At 44.6% G+C, this 19691-nt stretch overlaps 1 protein-coding gene across 5 annotated transcripts in view; it reads right to left on the reverse strand.

The window, feature by feature from the left end:
* Positions 1–19691, reverse strand: part of MYPN (myopalladin) — a 2601563-nt gene that overhangs the window by 70327 nt on the left and 2511545 nt on the right. For all 5 annotated transcript variants that reach the window (XM_085603535.1, XM_085603537.1, XM_085603533.1 and 2 more), the window contains one exon: positions 15101–15234. In XM_085603535.1, coding sequence (XP_085459661.1) covers positions 15101–15234 — 134 coding nt within the window. The remainder of the gene's footprint in view (positions 1–15100; positions 15235–19691) is intronic.

Consider the following 19691-nt stretch of genomic DNA (forward strand, 5'->3'; position numbering starts at 1 on the left):
CTCGGTCTACCTGTATAGAGAATGGGAGACCAAAATCATTGTAGAACGCTTGATCACAAAAACAGTTATCACACATGGTGCGGATAGAACGTGCGTTGGAAGTGAAAGTGCACATTCGTTTTTAGGGGAAGGGGGAATAATTAAAAATCACACACAAGCCACGTGAAGTGATCACGTGCCAACTAAGGGAAATAATCTGATACGGGCCCTGTCTGAGTTACACATAAACTGGGGTAAGTCAGAGATATTTTCCCTGACAGCAGTGCCAAGCAGCATTGATAGTGAATTCCCACTGGTGTGGGTTGAAGACTTCATTAAGTACCTTGGGATCCATGTCCACATAAATAAGGAGCAGATAATTAGTTGAGTTACTATGACCCTACCGTACAAGCGGGAGGGCTTTGGGGGTCCCTAATTTCCATCTGTACTATATGGTGGCCCAGTGCAGCTTTGCTTGTCACTGGTACCACCCAGATGCCCGTATACCCTACACTAAGCAGGAAGCTGATCTCGCTGATCCGGTGCCAATTGATACATTGCTGCCAGTAGGACTGCCACATGACCCCCATGACATCTAGATAGTGTCCACGACTAGCTGGGCCTGGAAGTGGTTGATCCATATGACAGGAAGTCATTTACTGTACTCCTTGGCCCTCTCCCTGGCCGCCAACCCTTGGCTGCACATCACACCAGAGGCTCTGGTCCATCGAACCCTCACTAGATACTCTTTGACCACCATCGGTGACTTCTTCCCCGGTGGACATGTATTCTCGTGGCCAGAATATAATCGTTTTAAAACTGCTTCCTTGATGGAACAGTTTATACTGTGGATGTTCCATGGGGCACTCAGAGCCCAGGTTCCCAGCTATCCCTGGAGCCGGATGACTTTTCCTCTCTGACGCTACTTATTACGAACACAGGTGGGGTCATTTAATATCTAAACTTTACAAATCAAGCTTGGTCCTGCTCCCAACCAGAGATGCTAGTGTCACTATCAGCAGACTTTACCCATATGACATGGACCTGTGACAAGATAGCCCAGTACTGGTGGACCATATTTGCTGAACTGTCTGGCTTGTCCCAAATCACACTTACACCCACACTTACACCCTCACCATTGATGGCGCTCCTGGGATTCGATCACGACATCCCTATAGCCTTGCGCCACTTCATTGCTCTCTCTTTCCTGCTTTCTAAAAGGAAAATCTCCAAAAAATGGAGTAGTAGGCACCCGCCCACACAAAAAGCATGGATCAATAGCTTAATACACTGTAACACAAACAGCGAATTGTACACAAGCCTACAGTCGCCCACATGTAGACCTCACGACATATGGCAGCCGCTGGAAGATTACCACCTCATGCTAGAAGATACTGCCGGCTCATGACCCCATCAAAGCCAACCCTCTCCCTATGCCCACAGTAACATTGCAGAGAGGTGCTCTGAGTAGCGAAAAACATTGAGCACTCCACTCATCTGTACATTGTAGAGTCCGACCTCCTACACTCTTCACATTATTGCATCTACCTGGTGATCGCTTTACGTCTGCATGTAAGGGGTGATGAAATGTATTGCTTATCCTGTACTTGTTGATTGCGATCTCTGTGCGGTACCTTTCTTTTTGTAATAATGAAAAATATAGTTATTAAACAAAGGTTTTCACTAGAGTTATCATGTGTAAAACATTTCCCCAATACTTGCAAAGTTCTGATTTTTCTTCATATTCTTTGATAAACTCTAGAATCTTGGGGGCATATTCTTAAAGGATCCATATTCGAGTTATCGGCACTTTAGCCCAGCCAAAGTTGCGATAAATTTATCACCCCATTCACAAGCTGGTGCTAACAGCCCATATCACCAGTTTACCACCGATAGCAGTCGCCAAAAACATCACCACAGATGACCCCGGCAACTAACACTAATGAGATGCAGAGTAGGCGGTCCAGTGCAAAAAGCCGCAACAGCAACACTCCACAACATTCTCAACGACCAGCCAGATCGGCGATAAGATCACAAAACATGCTATAAGGTGTGTTAGCAGCAGGATTTTAACACCGGCTCTGACCTGGTGTAAAGTCGGACGACAACTGGCACCAGGCAAGGGAGCACAGCCCATAGCCAAACATGAAGAACAACAGATGCCCCCGAGCAACTGGACATGCAGCCTGGAGCCCCAATAGGTCAACAACACCCACCGCCATCACCCCCAGGACCCCACCTCCCCCCACCTTTGGACAACGATAATGCATATCAACTCCAAAAAACCATGAACCAAACAAATCGCCTGAAGTTGCACAATCACAACACCTAACATACAGGTGTGGCCAGAAAAAGGGAAATCATACAGTCATATCATATGATCCAAATAAAACGTTTATTACAGATTAAACAACTCTGAAGAGGCATGGCAGGTTTTCTCTGGGCATTCTGTAAGTCACAGCCTGCAAGACAGAAATACAGATAAGAAGGTGTGTCATGCGCCCATCAAAGTACAGAGAGAGAGAGAGAGAGAGAGAGAGAGAGAGAGAGAGAGAGAGATAGAGAGAGAGAGGGGAGAGAGAGAAAGAGAGGGAGAGATAAAGACAGAAAAAGAGAGGGATAGAGAAAGAGAGAGAGGGAGAGAGAGGGAGAGAGAAAGAGAGGGAGAGAAAGGGAGATCGAAAAAGAGAGAGAGCGAAAGAGAGAGAGGGCGAGAGAAAGAGAGGGAGAGAGAGTGCCAACACTGCGGACCCAGACCTCACTGCTCACCTGCTGTCACCAGTGTGTCTCTAACCACGTGCCGGTATACACTGCAGTCCCCCAGGTCCCTTATCTGCAGCAGTTCACAGAGACATGAATGGCAGAGTCCATACAGTTGCACAATCCATCATCGCTTGCCCGCCCCTGTGCACACAGGCTGCCGCATCCCAGCCCCTCTCACCGCCCAGCAGTGATTGCCTGCCCCTGCACAACCAGGCCTCACTGTTCACCTTCCGACACCGTCGTGTCTCCAAGAGGGCACACCACATGCCGGTTGGAACACCAATACAGGGGCCCGCGACCATGGCACCCTCCACATCATGCAGCCATGCACAGCGGGCCACCAGGTCACACACTTGATTCTGGGTCTTGATTACGCATTGGCAGAGACCATATCAGTGCACATGGCATCATCTCAGGCTGCACACCCGCTCAGCCCTATAGGTGCCACTAACTCTGTGAACCGCAAAGCAACACCACGTGGCGGGAGGCCCGCACTGCCCGCTGGGTCAGGCCTACACTGCGGTCCAGCAGGGCACACACTAATCCTCACCATTCCGGACCGCCAGAACGGTGCATCATCGCAGGCTGCACACCCACTCAGCAGATCAGGTGCCACTATCCCACTGCACCGCAAGACACCGTCCCGTGGTGGTGTGCCTGTGCCTGCGGCAGTGTATTTGGTGCCACCAAGTTTGTGCACCGCTAGCCATGGACCCTTCATGATTGAGTCCTGTGGTGCGGACGGCATCGTGTCACCCCCAGCCCTGGTCAATGTGAGGTGGCAGGGCCCTAGGCCCTCATGCATAAATGAGAACCACACGGAGACACCCAGTTAGAGAGTGGAAATGGCATCCAGCACGTGCGCCCGGCCCTTTTTATTAGCAGGGCCACATGTCCTGTGACGCCTGTGCTGGATGGGTGTGGTGTGGGTGTAAGCCAGCCATGAGGGAGTGGCTGTGGCATGCCGATAACTAGACCTGTGAGCAGCAGATCCCTACAGGGAAGACTTGGGACATGTAGCATTGTCGTCCTCCCCTGTGAGCGTAAGCGGAATGGGCTGTCCTGGCATGTGCCAGTCCAGTGTAAGGGTGTAAACAATGACCCAGGGCTCTGGGTGTGGTCCCGTCCTGGGCTGGACAAGGGAGTGACTAATGGATGTGTCCCTGTTGTCATGTTGGCACCACCCGCACCGCGATCGGCAATGTGTCACCCTGTGACCCAAGTCTCACAACATGAGCAACATGAACGCAAGGGGGAATCACTGACCCTACATACATCCATACTTCCACATTTGAAGGATCATGGACATGACACATCTGTGTTAACATGAATGTTTATTGCACATTTAGTGGAGTGTTGCAGCTGGAGCAGTACAGGGCCATGCAACCCCCACTTCTCATTGTTGGCCCGTGGAGGGCCAACCAGAGTCCTTCAGAGAATGACAAGTACATCAGTAGAGGAGGAGTTCAGTCCACAGTCTGATAGCTGGGTCATTGGTGACCAAACAGAATATGGCAGTCCATGTCGAGATCCAAGGTGAGTGTCGCAGAGTGCATCGGGGGACAGTGGAAGGTGATGATGCAGAGGGCAGAAACAGGCTATATGGCGGAGATGAATGCTACCGCTTCCTTCTGACCACGAGGGCAGATTCATCCGCATCTTCGTCCACTGCTGTTTCATGTGCCTCACATGTGGGTGGTGGAGTTCTGTCTCCAGCACTGTGTGACGATGACACCTCAGGGGCCGGAGGTGGAATGTCTGCCGCACTGTGTGACACTGACACATCAGGGGCCGGAGATGTGGATGGAGTGGTAGCAGCAGCATGCATCAGCACCCGGCCTTGTAGCAGCAATGCCATGAGGAGGGTCTTTATGGCATTGAAGGACCCAGCTACCTCTCGCTGGTGTGCAGCTGTGGCAGCTGCTCTTTCCACCCGCATCTGCTCCATGTTCTCCATGAGCCTCCGCATGAGTTCCAATTCCCGGGCGAGTTTGCTGGAGGCACTCTGACTAGACAGTCGTTCTTGTCGCAGAGTCAGGACTCTAGCGATGTCAGCCATGGTTCGTTGGAGAGCATGGAGCGGACTGTGGCGTCCATTAGGGACTGTGAGTGGTCCCTGATGGGACCTAGGAACGTTTGGCGTCTAGTTTGTCTGCCATGCGGTCGAAGCCCACCTGCACATGTTCTGCCAGCTTCTCCTGGCACCCCAACACACGGCGTTGGAAGGCCATGTGTTCATTGTGGGGGTCCTGGGAGGCAGCCATAGTGGTGGGTGCTGCCTGCTGTGTGGTCTGTGCAGGGGGTGGGTTCTGCTCATAGCAGCTGGGCTGCCCTGCTCCTGGAAGTGGGCTGCGGAGGCTCTCCATGAGCTGTTGGAGGGCGTCGGAGTCGAAGATGTGATGGTCCTCTTCGTCACCAGAGAAGAGAGGTTCGGCTTGCTCTGCAGGAGGTGTTGGATTTCCTCCTGCAATGTGAAGGGGAAATGCAGTTTAACATTGTGTTCACATGTATGTTGACGCATTGTACATGTTTACATTCAGTCTGCATGACCGTGTACATTGTGACTGTTTGGGGGGAGCTGCCTATTTGATGCGGGACAGTGGACATTCTGACTACAGCACAGATGTGTGTTTGTACTTGTACATTGTAGACTCACAGTTCCCTGCAATGCCAAATGTGATTGGCCAGTTTCTACGCTCATGCAGCACCAGTTGTGTGCTCTGTTCTGTTGGCATGTGTTGCGGTTTGTACCACGACGTTGTCAATGTTGATGTGCTCTGCATGTAATGTGTGTGTGCCGCATTATGGGGGAGTCGTCACTGCAGCTCTGATTTGGCTGCCCCTTTGCCCTTAAATGAGGTGTGCCTCTGGCTTCTGTGCTTCTGCAGTGGTGGAATGTTGCATAATTGGGTGCATTAGCCTCTTGGTGGGATTTGGGGGTCTGGGGCATGGTTTGTCTGCAGATGTGCTATGCTTATTTGTGCATGTGTGCCATTGTGCCCATCTCCCCCGTCTCCCCAGTCCCTGGTCGTTACTCACCCTGTTGCTGTTGTGTCCGGTCATGTTGAGCTGTGTCTGGTCCCCCAACTCCTGCCACCGTCTCCCCACTGATGACTGGGGACACCATTTCCTCCATCTCGTCCAGCTCCTCCTGTGGCACTGGACTGCCACCTCCAGTCTGCATTGCTGCCTTCTGGTTGTTTGCGAGTTTCTGCTTGGATTTGCGCTTGACATCATTCCAGCACCTCTTGAGCTCTTCCATTGTCCGCTTCAGAACTCTGACTGCATTCACCTTGTCCACGATGGTCTGCCATATTCCCTATTTAGTTGCCAGTGACACAGTGGAGGTGATGGACAGTAGTTGATGGTATTCTATCACCTCCGTTAGCAGGATCCTGTTTTCCTGCAGACTGAACCACTTCTTCCTACTCTTCTTGTCCTTGTCCTTGCCCTTCCCTGACCCCGAGGTCCCAGGCTGGTCCTCCGGGGGCTTGTGGGGTTCTAGTTGTCCTCTGCACTTGCTCTGGCTACCTCCATTGTGCTTCGCTGTTGTTTGGCTTTTGTTTGTGTTTTTTTTCTCGACTTTTATGGTGCATTTTCCTGCATGACGCGTGGGATTTGCAGGCCTGTTGCTGGTTTTCGCTGATTTTTGTATCGTGATTGGCGACATCACTACTATTCGTTTGTGTTTCGCGTTTTTGCGGCATCGCGCTGATTTTAGCGCGTTGATTTGACGCGTTGTCTTGGGTCTATCGCATGGTACTGCCGTGTTGAGAATACCACGTTAACACAAAGTTATTTTCCCGCGATAGATTCTGATGTGAAGAGTTGCGTTAAGCTAAATTTGCGATGGTTATCACACGTTCTTGAGAATATCCCCCTTGGTTTTCTGATTTTGAGCTGAGTGTATTGAACATGCCTAGTTTTGCATTATGTCTTTTGAATGAAGAGCACTCTGTGCCTTGTTCGCTTCTGAGAAAAGATATGCAAGACCTAATTTTTCATTCTTGTTCCAGAAACCATTCCAATGCAATGTTTCTATAGCCTCAGTTATGATAAGCATACCTTGCATTGAATGAACATAATGAGTCTGCTCAATACTGACTGGACAATTTTCCTTCCAAAGATTTTAGCCTCAATAAGTGTATTGTCTATGCCACATCCACTGAGATAACTTCATGCACATCGCAACGCAACTTTTGTCTAGTGGAAAACACCCATCATTGGATAAAGTACATCAAATTCTACTGGATTGCTCATAAAACTGTCAGCTACAATACGGAAAACACCATCCTCACAGAAAATTGACAGTGTAGGCTGGTCTTCAAGCTGAACATGCACATGTTGGTCATGTTTTATAACTGTGTATACTGTTGCGTAGTTTATGACTGGAGATGCTATTACTAGTAAAAACCCAACGTTTTTCAGTGGGATGGTATTCTGGAGGATCAGAGCATAGATTCCAGCCCACAGAGGAACTGGATTTGATTCATCCTTCAGTCCGCACCAAATAAGAAATATAAATTCAGTTAAATCAACTTTGTGGACTGCAGCATCAGGTAGAAGAAGACCCATGTCCTTAGCCACTTTGAAACATTCTGGTAGACTGAGATATGTTGATGGCTTGTAGTGATTTTGCACACGTTGGCAAGGCAGTTGGGTTATAAGTTTGCAGCTTTGTTTGTTTATGCCTACAGCTGACACAACTTGCTTTCCAGCAGCTACTTCATTGGTCTTGAAAAAGCACCATGGCAGTATCATGTGTGCTAGATGTTCCAGATAAAGAAGTGCTATCTTCAAAATCAAAATTATCAAGAGCAGCAATTGTAAATCCTTTCCTGGTAATGTGACTTGGAGGTGGTGTGCTGTTGGGTTCACAAGATTTCAAACCATGAACTGCTAACAAGTTCCTGCTCCAAATTATGTCATTATAACTTCTTAATATGCCAATCTTATTCATTGAAGTGATTAGCTCTCTACTTTTGTACTTGTCATAGATTGTGTGGGCAGTCATCATGTGTATCAGAGTTTTCATTTTGCTGTGATGTAATTCACAAAACATGATTTGAAAAAGAGAGTACATTTGCACAGCATAAGCCTATTGGTTCATGGGATTGTCTTCCACTTCTTAGTTTATATCTTTAAAGCCAACGTCAATGTTCGGCTTCTGTTCCAAACTCAAGAACTTTACTTTGTAATAGTTTTGCTTTGCTGATATTAAACAATAATAAAAAAAATGCTCAGACAAGAGCATGCATTCTTGTTGATTCCCATGATTTGTGGAGCTCTGGGGCAACAAAAAATTTGTCGTCAAGTCCAAAATCTAAATCTTTCCAGATGTTTCTCAAAATGGTTCCTGCTGAATTTACTGCATCTTGTGACCTTATTTTGGCAGCACGAACTTCAGGAGTCCAATCAGCTGAGTACACCAAAAGTGGCTCACTCTTTTTGTTGACTGTCAAAAACGAATTCTGTCATTGGACATTCTCATCAGAAAAATCTTAATTTCATTATTATGGATCAATTCAGTTTCATCAATCTTGACCATTATTTCTGTGGTCTCAGTGAGTGTGAACCCGTAGCCAGCACTCAAGAGTGGATATGAATCTTCATTTGCTTTTTCGAAGAGGGCAAACTTGACTGAAGGCTGGCGTTTATGCTGTTGCTGGGAAGCCATTGTACATTGACATTTTTTAATGTATGCACACATGCAGTTCGGGTGGGCTTACAAATCCGCTGCAAATACATTCACCTTGCTGTTTAGATCAGCTAATCGGCAGAAAACCTCATCTTGGAAGAAACTATCTGCATATAAAAACATGTTTGCTCTTTGAAACTCACATACTCTGTACTTTGTTCTTTCGTCAATCCCTTTGACCCTTGTTTTGGCTAAACCACAGATAACACATTTGAGATTCCCTTCTTTCTGATCAGTTGTTGGAGGTGGATGATGTGGAACCATCGATAATCTAAGTGGATGAGCATTGGGTTTTTGTTGTTGTCACTTTCTCAGAAGACTCTGCTTCTTGTTTTGAGTAACTGGTTTCTGCTATTTTCTGATGATTTTTTTCCAGGCTTTTTTCCATTGAATAGGTCTTGTAGCACTTGCTGTTACAATGATAAAATATTTGATCCTCTTCACCCATCAGTTTCAATCTTTTGTGAACTTCATCTTGGTGTATTTCTGCAGCATCTAGAAATCTCTTCTGTCCAGAAGCAGTTGGCCTTTCTTTCTGATTAGTTTAGTTTGGCATATGACACATTTTCTTTGTTGAAGGAGTCTTCAGATTTTGTAGTTAGCAACACTCTGTCAGGAGGACTACTTGACCCACAAAATCTAAGTTTTGACAGCAACATGAAGTATATAGGTCTCATGGCCATAAAAACATTTTTAAAAAATGGGGCACATCTTTAAACTTGATGTGCATACACTGTAGGTTGGCTCTTAATAGAGCATTTGTTTTAAGGTCAAAAGCAATGTTGATGTTACACAAGAATATATTATTGCTATGGGTGGTTAAATGGAGACCATGTCCATGATATAGTGCCGCACTTGAAAGCGATGACAAGTCATTGGGTTTAGCTTATAAATTACCATGCTACTTTAAATAATGAGCAGTTCTCTCTAGACTGCCATAAAAATATATAGAAAATTATAAATAAAGTTCTATATCTTACCACTTGAATAAAAAGGTAAGGAACAACAATAAAAACTCAATACTTATCTATATAAAAGACCCTACCCCAGAGCGCAAAGAAGTGCAAGCTGAAGAACGCAACAAAACTGTAATAAAATCGACATGGTGGCATTTTACCTTTGGTGAATACAGCCATTGGCCAATCATATACTGACTACTCATCTGCATGTACCACAGTATACCGCAACCTACAGCAGTTATTTAAAACATATTGCTTTTACACTACTTACACATACTACCAAAAATTACCATTTACAACTAATATATGTTTCTGCCACACTATATTTCAAACCATTGACACACTTTCACGCTACCTCTGTTTCAATTAACACATTCCACTCTATGCCACTCCACTGTATGCTATTGCACTTTATGCCACTCCAGTCCACTCCGCTCTTTCACTCCACTAAATGCCTCTACACTAATCCACTGTACGACACTTTATGTGTCTCAAGCTCATGTATACACTCTCAGAGGATTAGTGCACTATGCAAATCAATATAACATAAAATAACACTCTGCTGCACTCCATGCCTCTTACTCCACACCTCTCTACTCCATGTATTTATACTGTATATTACTTCATGTACACCCCTCCACTGTACGCTACTGCACTGTACGCTATTCCACTGTACACAAGTACACTCTACACACTAAACTTTAAGCTATTCTACTCTGTGCCTCTCCACTGTGCGCCACTTCAGTGCACACCACTGCGGTCTACGCTATTCTGCTATACACAACTCCACTGTACACAAATCCACTGTACTCCACTGCACTATATGTCACTCCATGATAATCCATTGTACGCTATTAGACCATACAGAACTACATTATAGGCCACTAGACTCTACTGCGCTACTACAGTCTGTGCTATTCAGCACTGCCCTCTAAGACACTCTACGCTAATCCACTACATGTCACTCCACTAAACTCAAATGTATTCCACTCTACACCACTCCAGTATTAGCTACTCCCCTATATGCTACTCCACTCTGCCCCCACTCCACTCTATGCCGCTTCACACTACACTATTCCTCTGCACACCATTCCACTGTACCACATTCCACTCTACTTCACTCCACTCTGCAACACATTACTGCATGACAGTGAACTTTATGACACTCTCCTCCACTCTACTGTACCACACTCCACTTAATGACACTCCACTCGATGACTGACAATACACTGCACAATTTAAACCAAAAAAAACATTGAGATTCAGTTAAATAGACCAAAAGCTAACAATATGTTATAGTTAGGGAAACTTTTTTTTCTTCTTTCTATTCAAACCCAACTTAAACTACACAAATATTAGAAATTCTAAAGTTATAAAATAACTTAAATTTATGATTCATGCACCACCTTAAAATTACTTTGGCTCATAGTTATAACCTACATTTATATTTTATGTGCCACCTTCTAACTACTGTAAGTCCCACATCGCTGTACACAGTCTGGCCACCTCACTCATCGCATTACATTAACTATGACTCGCCACTCTACCATACACTGTGGGTCCAATTCACAGAACCAGTCTGAGACAAATTCCTAAACTTACTACTCATAGTATTCACAGAATGCACTTACGACTGTCCTAAGTATACGTCCGCACTCGGGCCAGAATTTCCACACCCGGAGCAGAAGCTCTGCGCCCGGAGTGGAAGCTCCACACCCGGAGCAAAATTTCCACCATCGGGCCGGAATCTCCGCTTCCGGGCCGGAATACCCACAATACATCAGATATAGTAAATTAACACCAGATTGTGGGTATTCCAGCCCGGAAGCGGAGATTCCAGCCCGATGGTGTGATTTCCTCTCCGGGTGTGGAGCTTCCACTCCAGGGTGGAGCTTCCGCTCCGTGTGCGGAAATTCCAGCCCGAGTGCGGACGTAAACTTAATTTACATGTCACTGTCCATTTCAAGCACAAATGCTCCATTGCATTAGACATTTTTAAGCATTTGTAGACATTTGTAAGGCATGCTCCATCTACAATATAGTTTGACATTGTTGTTTTTCCCATATGAATTCATACTTATGTTAATGACAAACTAAGGAAACACACATTGAAATAACCATTGCCAAGTAAATCATCATTTAAAAATAGTAAATCAACATTGAATAAAGAAAACCATATTTTACTTGTGACAGAAAGTATGGAAACAGAAATGGGCAACAGCTCAACCTTTGTGACACACAGAAAATTATTTTATGTTGTTGATTGCTAATAATGTCTAGTTTCAAGTATTTTTTAGCCAGGAATTGCAATATACACTACACATCAATTTCCCTTTATCATTCGGATAGCTATAACAAAGGGCAGTCACCCCAATATCATGACCATTCTCATAAGTTCATATTAATTCACTTGACTGGATCCAGGGTGAAATACCCCATTTAAAGTGCTAATGCTTATAGAACTGTAAACACACAACATGAATAATTACACTCATTTTGAAACTGTTACACTAAAGTGCTGACCCAGTCAACATGGCCAATTTGAGGAGCATGTGCTGGCAGGACCACAAATAATTAATATTCTTAAATGCACATATATTAAAAGTTGCATTTGAGATTTATTTTATTTGCAGGTTTGTATGGCGCCCGAATCACCCCCGAAGGGGTATCTCAGCGCTCGTGGACTGACGTGAGAGTACTGGCACTATGGGAATGTCTAGAACAAATGTGTTTTCAGTGCTTTCCTGAACTTAAGATGGTCCGGGCAATGCCTTAGTGTGATAGGGAGTGAATTCCAGTGTCGAGGGGCAAGGTACGAAAAATCTTTTCCCCCTGTCTTAGACTTGTTAATCCAAGGGACTCTAAGGAGGGATTTAGCGCTAGATCGCAAGTCCCTAAGGGGATTTTATTGCTGTACTTTCTCTGCCAGATATGCTGGCCCATTTCCGTACATCGCCTTATGAACGATGCAGCAAACCTTATATCTTGTGCGTTTGCACACCGGCAGCCAGTGGAGTTTCTGCAACAGCGGCAGCGAAGGGGATTTGTGAGGGGCATTCAGTACCAGCCATGCCGCTGTATTTTGGACTACTTGTAAGCGATCCAGTAAGGCCTCGTTAGCCAAGATCGGTAGGGCATTACAATAGTCGAGTCGACTCAAAACTAGCGCCTGAATGAGAGTCTTCCTTGTGTGGTCTGGAAGGAAAGGAAATACTTGCCTCAGCATACTCAGCACATAAAAACATGTGCCCACCATATGGGTCACCTGTACCTTCATGTTCAGGCTCTATTCGATTTGCACACCCAGATTTTTCACTGATGTCTTTGGGGATGGCGAGACACCCAGCTCCCCTGGCCACCACTCAGGCGTCCACATCTGTGTTGCCTCTCCGAAGAGCAGAATCTCTGTCTTCCGGCATTCAATTGTAGATAGTTGTTATGCATCCACTGAGATATTACTAGCATGCCGGTGGAGAAGGTGGTCTGGGCCGTCTTAGAGGATTTGTCAAAGGAAAAGGTAAGCTGGGTGTCATCTGCATACGATATTGGCGTGAACTCGTACGACCGCAGGAGATCGGCCAGGGGAGCAACATAGATATTAAATAGGGTAGGGCTTAGACAAGAGCCCTGTGGTACTCCCCTGCGATGCGAGCTCCTGTGTTGAGGAGGCGTTGTGCTGTGGTGGTTACGAAGGGCTGTGGGGTCCTTCTTTGGGAATGCATTGCTCAGCGGCAAGGAGATTAATTACACTGTGTTGGTTCTGCCCAAAAGACCACAGCTGGGCTGGCAGACCACCTTCAGGCCCACTTCCAACAGTTCAGGACTGGGGTGGCACCACTTTGGGGGAAGGACTCACAGCAGGCAGAGTCCAGGTGCAGAGCTCAAGGTAGTTGGAGCCTTTTCTTTCCCTGAGGCTCTGATCAGGATGTCAACCTACTAGCCTTTGGAGTCACTCTGGGTGACCTGGGTTCAAAGTGCAGGTCTAGTCCTTCTCACTCAGGCAGCAGAGCAGCAGGGCACCAAAGTAGCTGTCCTTTTTGCAGCAGAGCAGCACAACATTCTGAGTTTTCCACAGTTATAGTGGTGTACTGAAGAGTTGGGTGTGAGGGTCCCAAATATATACCTGGTACCCACTTTGAAGTAGGAGAAACTTCTACAGTCCTCCCCCTACAGAGGTGTCTGTCCCCCTGAATACTGAAAAAGCATAAGACCACACAAACGTGTATGTTTACCTTTGTGAATCAGGCCCCCATTTTTAGGAAAGGTAATTTGTTATTATTACTATTGCTTCATTTCACACCATGTCTAGTATATGTTTTATCTGCTGCCTCAAACCTATCAAATGTGCTGTCTGAGATGTGTGCCAGACTTTCCCTGCCTTTCATACCAAACAGTTTCTGTTGGACTGTTATCTGACATTATACTTACATTTTTCAAGATTTCTGAACTGAGCAGTCTTCATGTTAGATACTGATTTATATTAGACTTCTTCTTACTTCATGTTGGTCCATTTGCTGATTTGTATTTAGAATCTCCCTTGACTTACAAACTGAGTAGATTTATGCTAGTCCTTTGCTGAACGATATTTTGGTCTATGCTAATTCCCATGTTATGATCTCTCACAATTGGCTTTATTTTTATACATTATTGGTGCTGATTTGAATCAGACTTCCTACTTTTTGCTTTCTGGAATGAATCTTATTTTAAACAAATATGTATGGCTTTGACTTTGAATTTTGCCCTGTGACAGTTTTAATTCTTATTCTAAGGGCCACTGTCCTGTGGAACTCACGCTGCTCCGATCATGTGCATCGACCCATTATTAGTCAAAAGCAAAGAAAACACCCATAGACATATTCCTGCGCAAGTGTGTAAATGCATGACATATGGGAATTCAAAAATATTCCCAGTAGTATGCCTGGAAAGCTGAGCCAGTCACAGTTCTCCAGGCATACGACTAAGAATAAAATGTGATATCTGATTTCGCCCCCAAAAAAGAGTTGTACTTATTTTTCTTCTTGAGAAAACATTTTCCCCAATTAAGAAACATTTTGCCCTACATCCACAAGTGTGGAGGAGTTCTTCCCCCATTTGCACCCTTGGAAGGAGAGTTCCTCCAACCTTTTGCTAGAGTATATTTCAGGCAGTTGTGGGCCAATGAGGGATTATTGAATGTCCACAAACTCATAAGTAGATTACTGTGTGACATGGGTCCTGTGAGTCTCACAATAGATGGAACATTTCACACTTATAAAGAGACTAAAATACAGCTTGAACATAGACACAGTATCACAGATGCAAAGAGATTTGACCAAAGAGAAAGGCTCACAAGACCTAAGCATCAAGCACAAGCAGAGAGACTCACACACACACACACACACACGCACACACACATGCTGAGTCACAGAATCACACAAATGTACATTCTTACACTCACACACACACACACACACACACAAACAATTTCACTCACAACAAATCAGAGCAGGTGACTTTGCAAATGATTGACATGTTTGCTGTGCTAAAGTTTGTTTTGTGTGGTATGACATTAAACCTAGGGTGCCGGAGGTTAAAAAGTGTCAGAAAATGTATGAACATTTTTAAACTTTCTATTAAAACATGCAAGGCAAGAAATGTCATTTGTAATATCAGTTATTAGCTATTAACCATGCTCTTTCAATCATATAATAAGAACACCTACCATATATGTCAAGTCTAGCAGTACATGAGACAATTCCAGCTTCATTTTTGGCAGATAATGTGTACCAACCAGCATCATCTTTTTTTGTCGGCTGAATCAGAAGACACACATAACCAGTCATATCTTGATGCATGCTAGAAAACAAAATAATATTTGTGGGCATTTTTGTCAGTAGTGCAAGCACGTAATATATAGCCTTAGAAAACAAATAGGAATATCCAGTTCAGTGTCCTAAAATTAATGTACAAAAGTGTACAAAAGTGTATAGGAAATAAATTCAATGGGGGTCAAATTTACAAAGTTATGATGCAATGAAGCGCCGCAAGTAAAGTTGCTGCCCTGTGTTGTGTCAACAGGAGGGAGCAGAACAGCACCATATTTACTAACAACCATTTGCAATGCAATAGGTCTTGCATTACTGAAACTTTGAGCTATTGGGGTTGCATTACTATTTGCCATGCCAACAGGTCAAACTTTCAGTAATGCAAGACCTATTGCATTGCAAATGCTTGTTATGGTTTGCAATTCTCAACAAAAGTAGAAATGTCAGAGCCTTAAATAAAATGTACATTGTACTTCTTTTTTAACAGGCAGAGAGCGTTTGCTGAACATTTCTTTACTGGCAGTCACCTAAATGCTGGGAGAAGCTTTAGAGTGACGGTTGTTTTGGGGTTTTTGTACATCTCTCGGTTTATATTACTTTAAACCAGTTTCATTGTACTCGACGAAAGGTTCCTTCATTTGGTGTTTTCCGCAAACATGTCAATAGGCATGCTCCATACAAGTCTGACTTGATTTCAAGCTTCAGAACCCGCTTCTGCTGCTAAATGGCAAAAATAACACACCGTGGAATAAAGTGAAAATTGATCATCCACTCGGCTCTACTGGTTGCCCCAGTCAGTTTCATTCAGTGACTACTCTGAAATGTGCTTTCCCTTGGCCATTAGGGATTCTCCTTTGGCATGTCTCGGCAAATCAAGCACTGGAGCTACAAGCATTTGCAATGCTATAGGTCTTTCATTAATCTAAATGTGAGCTATTGGCGTTGCAGATGCTAATTGTTTTTTCCGTTTCAAATTATGCCAGCAGTAGCATAATAAGCAAAGAAATGTATTTCACGAAGGAAAAGGCGCAGTACCACAGTCTGTTACTAGGTGTCCCTGAGACACATATAAAAGAAATTCTAGGGACACATAGTAACAGCCTGAAACACCCTTTCCTTCATTAAAGGAATTTATTTACTATGAGTCTCAGGGACACCTAGTAACAGCCTGTGGTACTGCGTCCTTTCCTTAACGAAAGGAATTTCTTTGCTTATTATGCTGCTCCTAGCATAATTCGAAATGAAAAAAAAATCAGCATCTGCAACGCCAAAAGCTCACATTTTGCCTAATGCGAGACCTATTGCATTGCAAATGTGTGATATCCTGTTATAGTGTTTATACTGTTCATAGGCACCTGGTTCCTAGCTGTTCAGCCAGTGTTAGTGTTCTGTGTGGAATGTTGGTGTGATGGACATGTTTGGAATGCTTGGGTGCCTGGTGTGAGTGTTGACATTTGAAGATGGGCTGAGCAGCAGGGAGGCTGCTCCTGGTGGAGCTGCTGATACTGATGTACTTGTCAACTTCCAGCTGTCACGTGGGCTTAATAAATAATCTACTAAATTACTACTCGGCCACGTCTTGTACCTCATCTCTACCCATGGTACTTTCTTCATTACATTTTGGCGACGGTCTGGAGACTAGCTCATGCTCTACAAGTACAAGTGGTCTTAAGGAAGTTAAAGATGACATGTCAAAGAAGTCGTCAATGTGGAAGGAACCTAGAGAAACAACAGTCGCAGACAGCACACACTACAGTTCCAGAAGGAAGTGCTTCACAAACGACCACGCAGACAGCGCAAGTACATTTCCAGGAGTAAGTGTTGACACAAAAGAAACAAGATCCACAAGAAATAATTGGAACTGGGGCATCACGCCTCACAGCCCCACCAGTGTCCTTCACACAGGAGCCTAGGCGTGCTGTGCTCACCAACATCACATCTTTCAGACTTTAAAGTAACAAGAATTGGTTGCTTCATCGAGCTCAACAAAATATTGCCTGTGCCTTTCATTCGGTGTTTCTACATGTTGTGGAAAATATGTCAGGCAGTTCAACGCTGTGCGCTGATATTCTTGTGTTTATTCTGGTATGCTACATGCTCAACGTCTCTGTCAGCGGTCAGCCCTAGGTTGTTTCCCAGCCACTGATAGTTTCAACTCTGCCTACATTCTTACAGTCTTTCATGGCATGTTTTTTTATTGCCTTTTACATTTTCACGCGTGAATGCTGCTAATAACGCACAACAACGTGTTCAAAGTGGTCTTGGTACCGGCTTATGGAGATGCACATCAGCTGTTGGTCTAACTTTCTGATGAGTTTTGTTTTTTTTGCTTGCATGTTTTTTATGGATCCTGGACAGGTAAACCATCATTGTACACGACAGCACGAGCCGGGTAATGCGCACGCAGCTTACCTCTTGCCTGGAGGCGCGCGTAGCACCTGATGTATCTCCTGTGACGACGTGCAGCTTCTAAGGTGATGTCACTCGATTTACTCCTTGGACGCGCCTTGAGCCATCCGAAGAGTGTCACCAATGCGGGCCGTCATCATTTTTTTTAATTCAAGATGCTTTGCAATTTGTGTTTGTATTTTGCCGCGTTTTCCAGCCGCCACACCCTAGTGATCATTTGTTTTTTTGACATGAAGATTCTGCAGTGGCATGATTTCTCCGACGGTTTGGTGCCCAACACTGTTTCGTGCTACATAACTTCTCACGAAGGTACTGAGTGTCTATTAATGGTGTTGACAGCTATTTCAGCTTGACTTTACTGCCTCTTTTGAAACATTTGTTTTTGCAGCATTCAAGATACTGTCCTTTGGGGACACAAAACCTGATAATGTGTCTCTTTATCTGGCGTACGTGTGACCAGGGTGTAGCCTGATTAACATTTCTCAGGTGAGAGGTCACCGGCGAAGGGTTCCTTGTCTATGGTCATTGTGTTTTCATCTGGACATGTTCTACAGTGTATTATTGCTTCGTTTTATTTGTAATGTTTGTTTTGACGCTGTCCGAACATTATTTATTTCTTCTGGCTACATGTTGCTACTTGGCATGTTAACTATCCTAGATGGGATTGTGTTGGATATTGTCTGCCCATTTTCTAACGATGTGTGTTCGTACTGCCCTTTACAGGAGGGTGGTCGTATTGTTTATGGGGGTGGTTACTCATTCTTGTGATTTGTAATACCACACTCTTTTGAGGAATCGTTTTAGTTGGTTTTGTCCTGGTTTTGTTTGTCTGCATCCCTTTGTTGAGGGATGGGAATGGGTTTTGGTCCCATTCCCACCCGTTAAATCACGTGACCCTTATGTGAGGGGTGGCTTTATGGGGGTCTTTCCCAGTTACACTGTTTTACATTAAAACATTTATTTAACCCTTAAATGAGGGAGGTTATTATAAGTCATTTCACCCTTACAGGAGGGGTGACTTAATGGGTGTTAGTCCCATCTACACTGTTTGCAGTCCCGTTTTTGCCATTTACATGAGGGGTGGCAAGTTGGGTTTCAGTCCCTTCTTCACAGTTTTCATTGTTGTTCCTAACATGAGGAGTATATAAATGGGGTGTAGTTCACCCATAGTGGTAGAGTTCTGGGGGTGTGTGTCTCCCGTGTTTTCTCTACAGAGTGGTTTGCCCTGCTTTGCGGTGCATGGTTGGATGCTTCTTTTCCATCTTTCAGGAGTTTTTGTTTCCTGTATCTTTTCATGTGGTGGTATCTCACTTTGTTCCTGTGAGCTTAACGTTCTTCAATCATTTCTATTAGTTTATAATATCAAAGGGGGCGGATGGGTGCTATTTTTTGTGTATTCATTCATTCTCCTTTCCTCCTTTGTTTCGTCTTTGTTCCCTCTCGTGATGTGGTATTTTACTTTGCATCCCTGGGAACTAGACTATTTCCTTCATTTGTACATTGTTGTGCATAGTTGTTTCCTTTTGGTATTGTTTATTTAATTTTCAATTTTACGGGAGAAGATATGTGATATCCTGTTGTTGTGTTTATACTGTTCCTATGTACCAGGTTCCTAGCTGCTTAGCAAGTGTGAGGGTTCTGTGTTGAATGTTGGTGTGATAGACATGTTTTTAGAATGATTGGGTACTTGGTGTGAGTGTTGACAGTTGAAGATGGGCTGAACAGCAGGGAGGCTACTCCTGGTGGGGCTGCTGATACTGATGTACTTGTCACTTAATAAATAATCGACGAAGTTACTACTAGGCTACGTCTTGTACCTCATCTATACCCTTGGTACTTTCTTCATTATAAAATGCTTCTTTTCTGAGCAGCCTCCTGTGTGGCTCCAGCTGTGAATAGGTCCCTGAAGCAGCGACGGAAGAATTAATAAAAAAAAGAAAGTTCTCCCAAACATGAGATAAAGAAGGCATGCATATGTACACCATACTTTACTGGTGCTCCTCAGCTGAAAGGAAAGCTGAAAGGAAGGTTGAAAGGAAGTGAGATATTGGCTGCCAGAACGAAGCAGGAGGCTTCAAA

Source organism: Triturus cristatus, chromosome 1_2 (genome assembly GCF_964204655.1).
Source record: "Triturus cristatus chromosome 1_2, aTriCri1.1, whole genome shotgun sequence".
Lineage (NCBI taxonomy): Eukaryota > Metazoa > Chordata > Amphibia > Caudata > Salamandridae > Triturus > Triturus cristatus.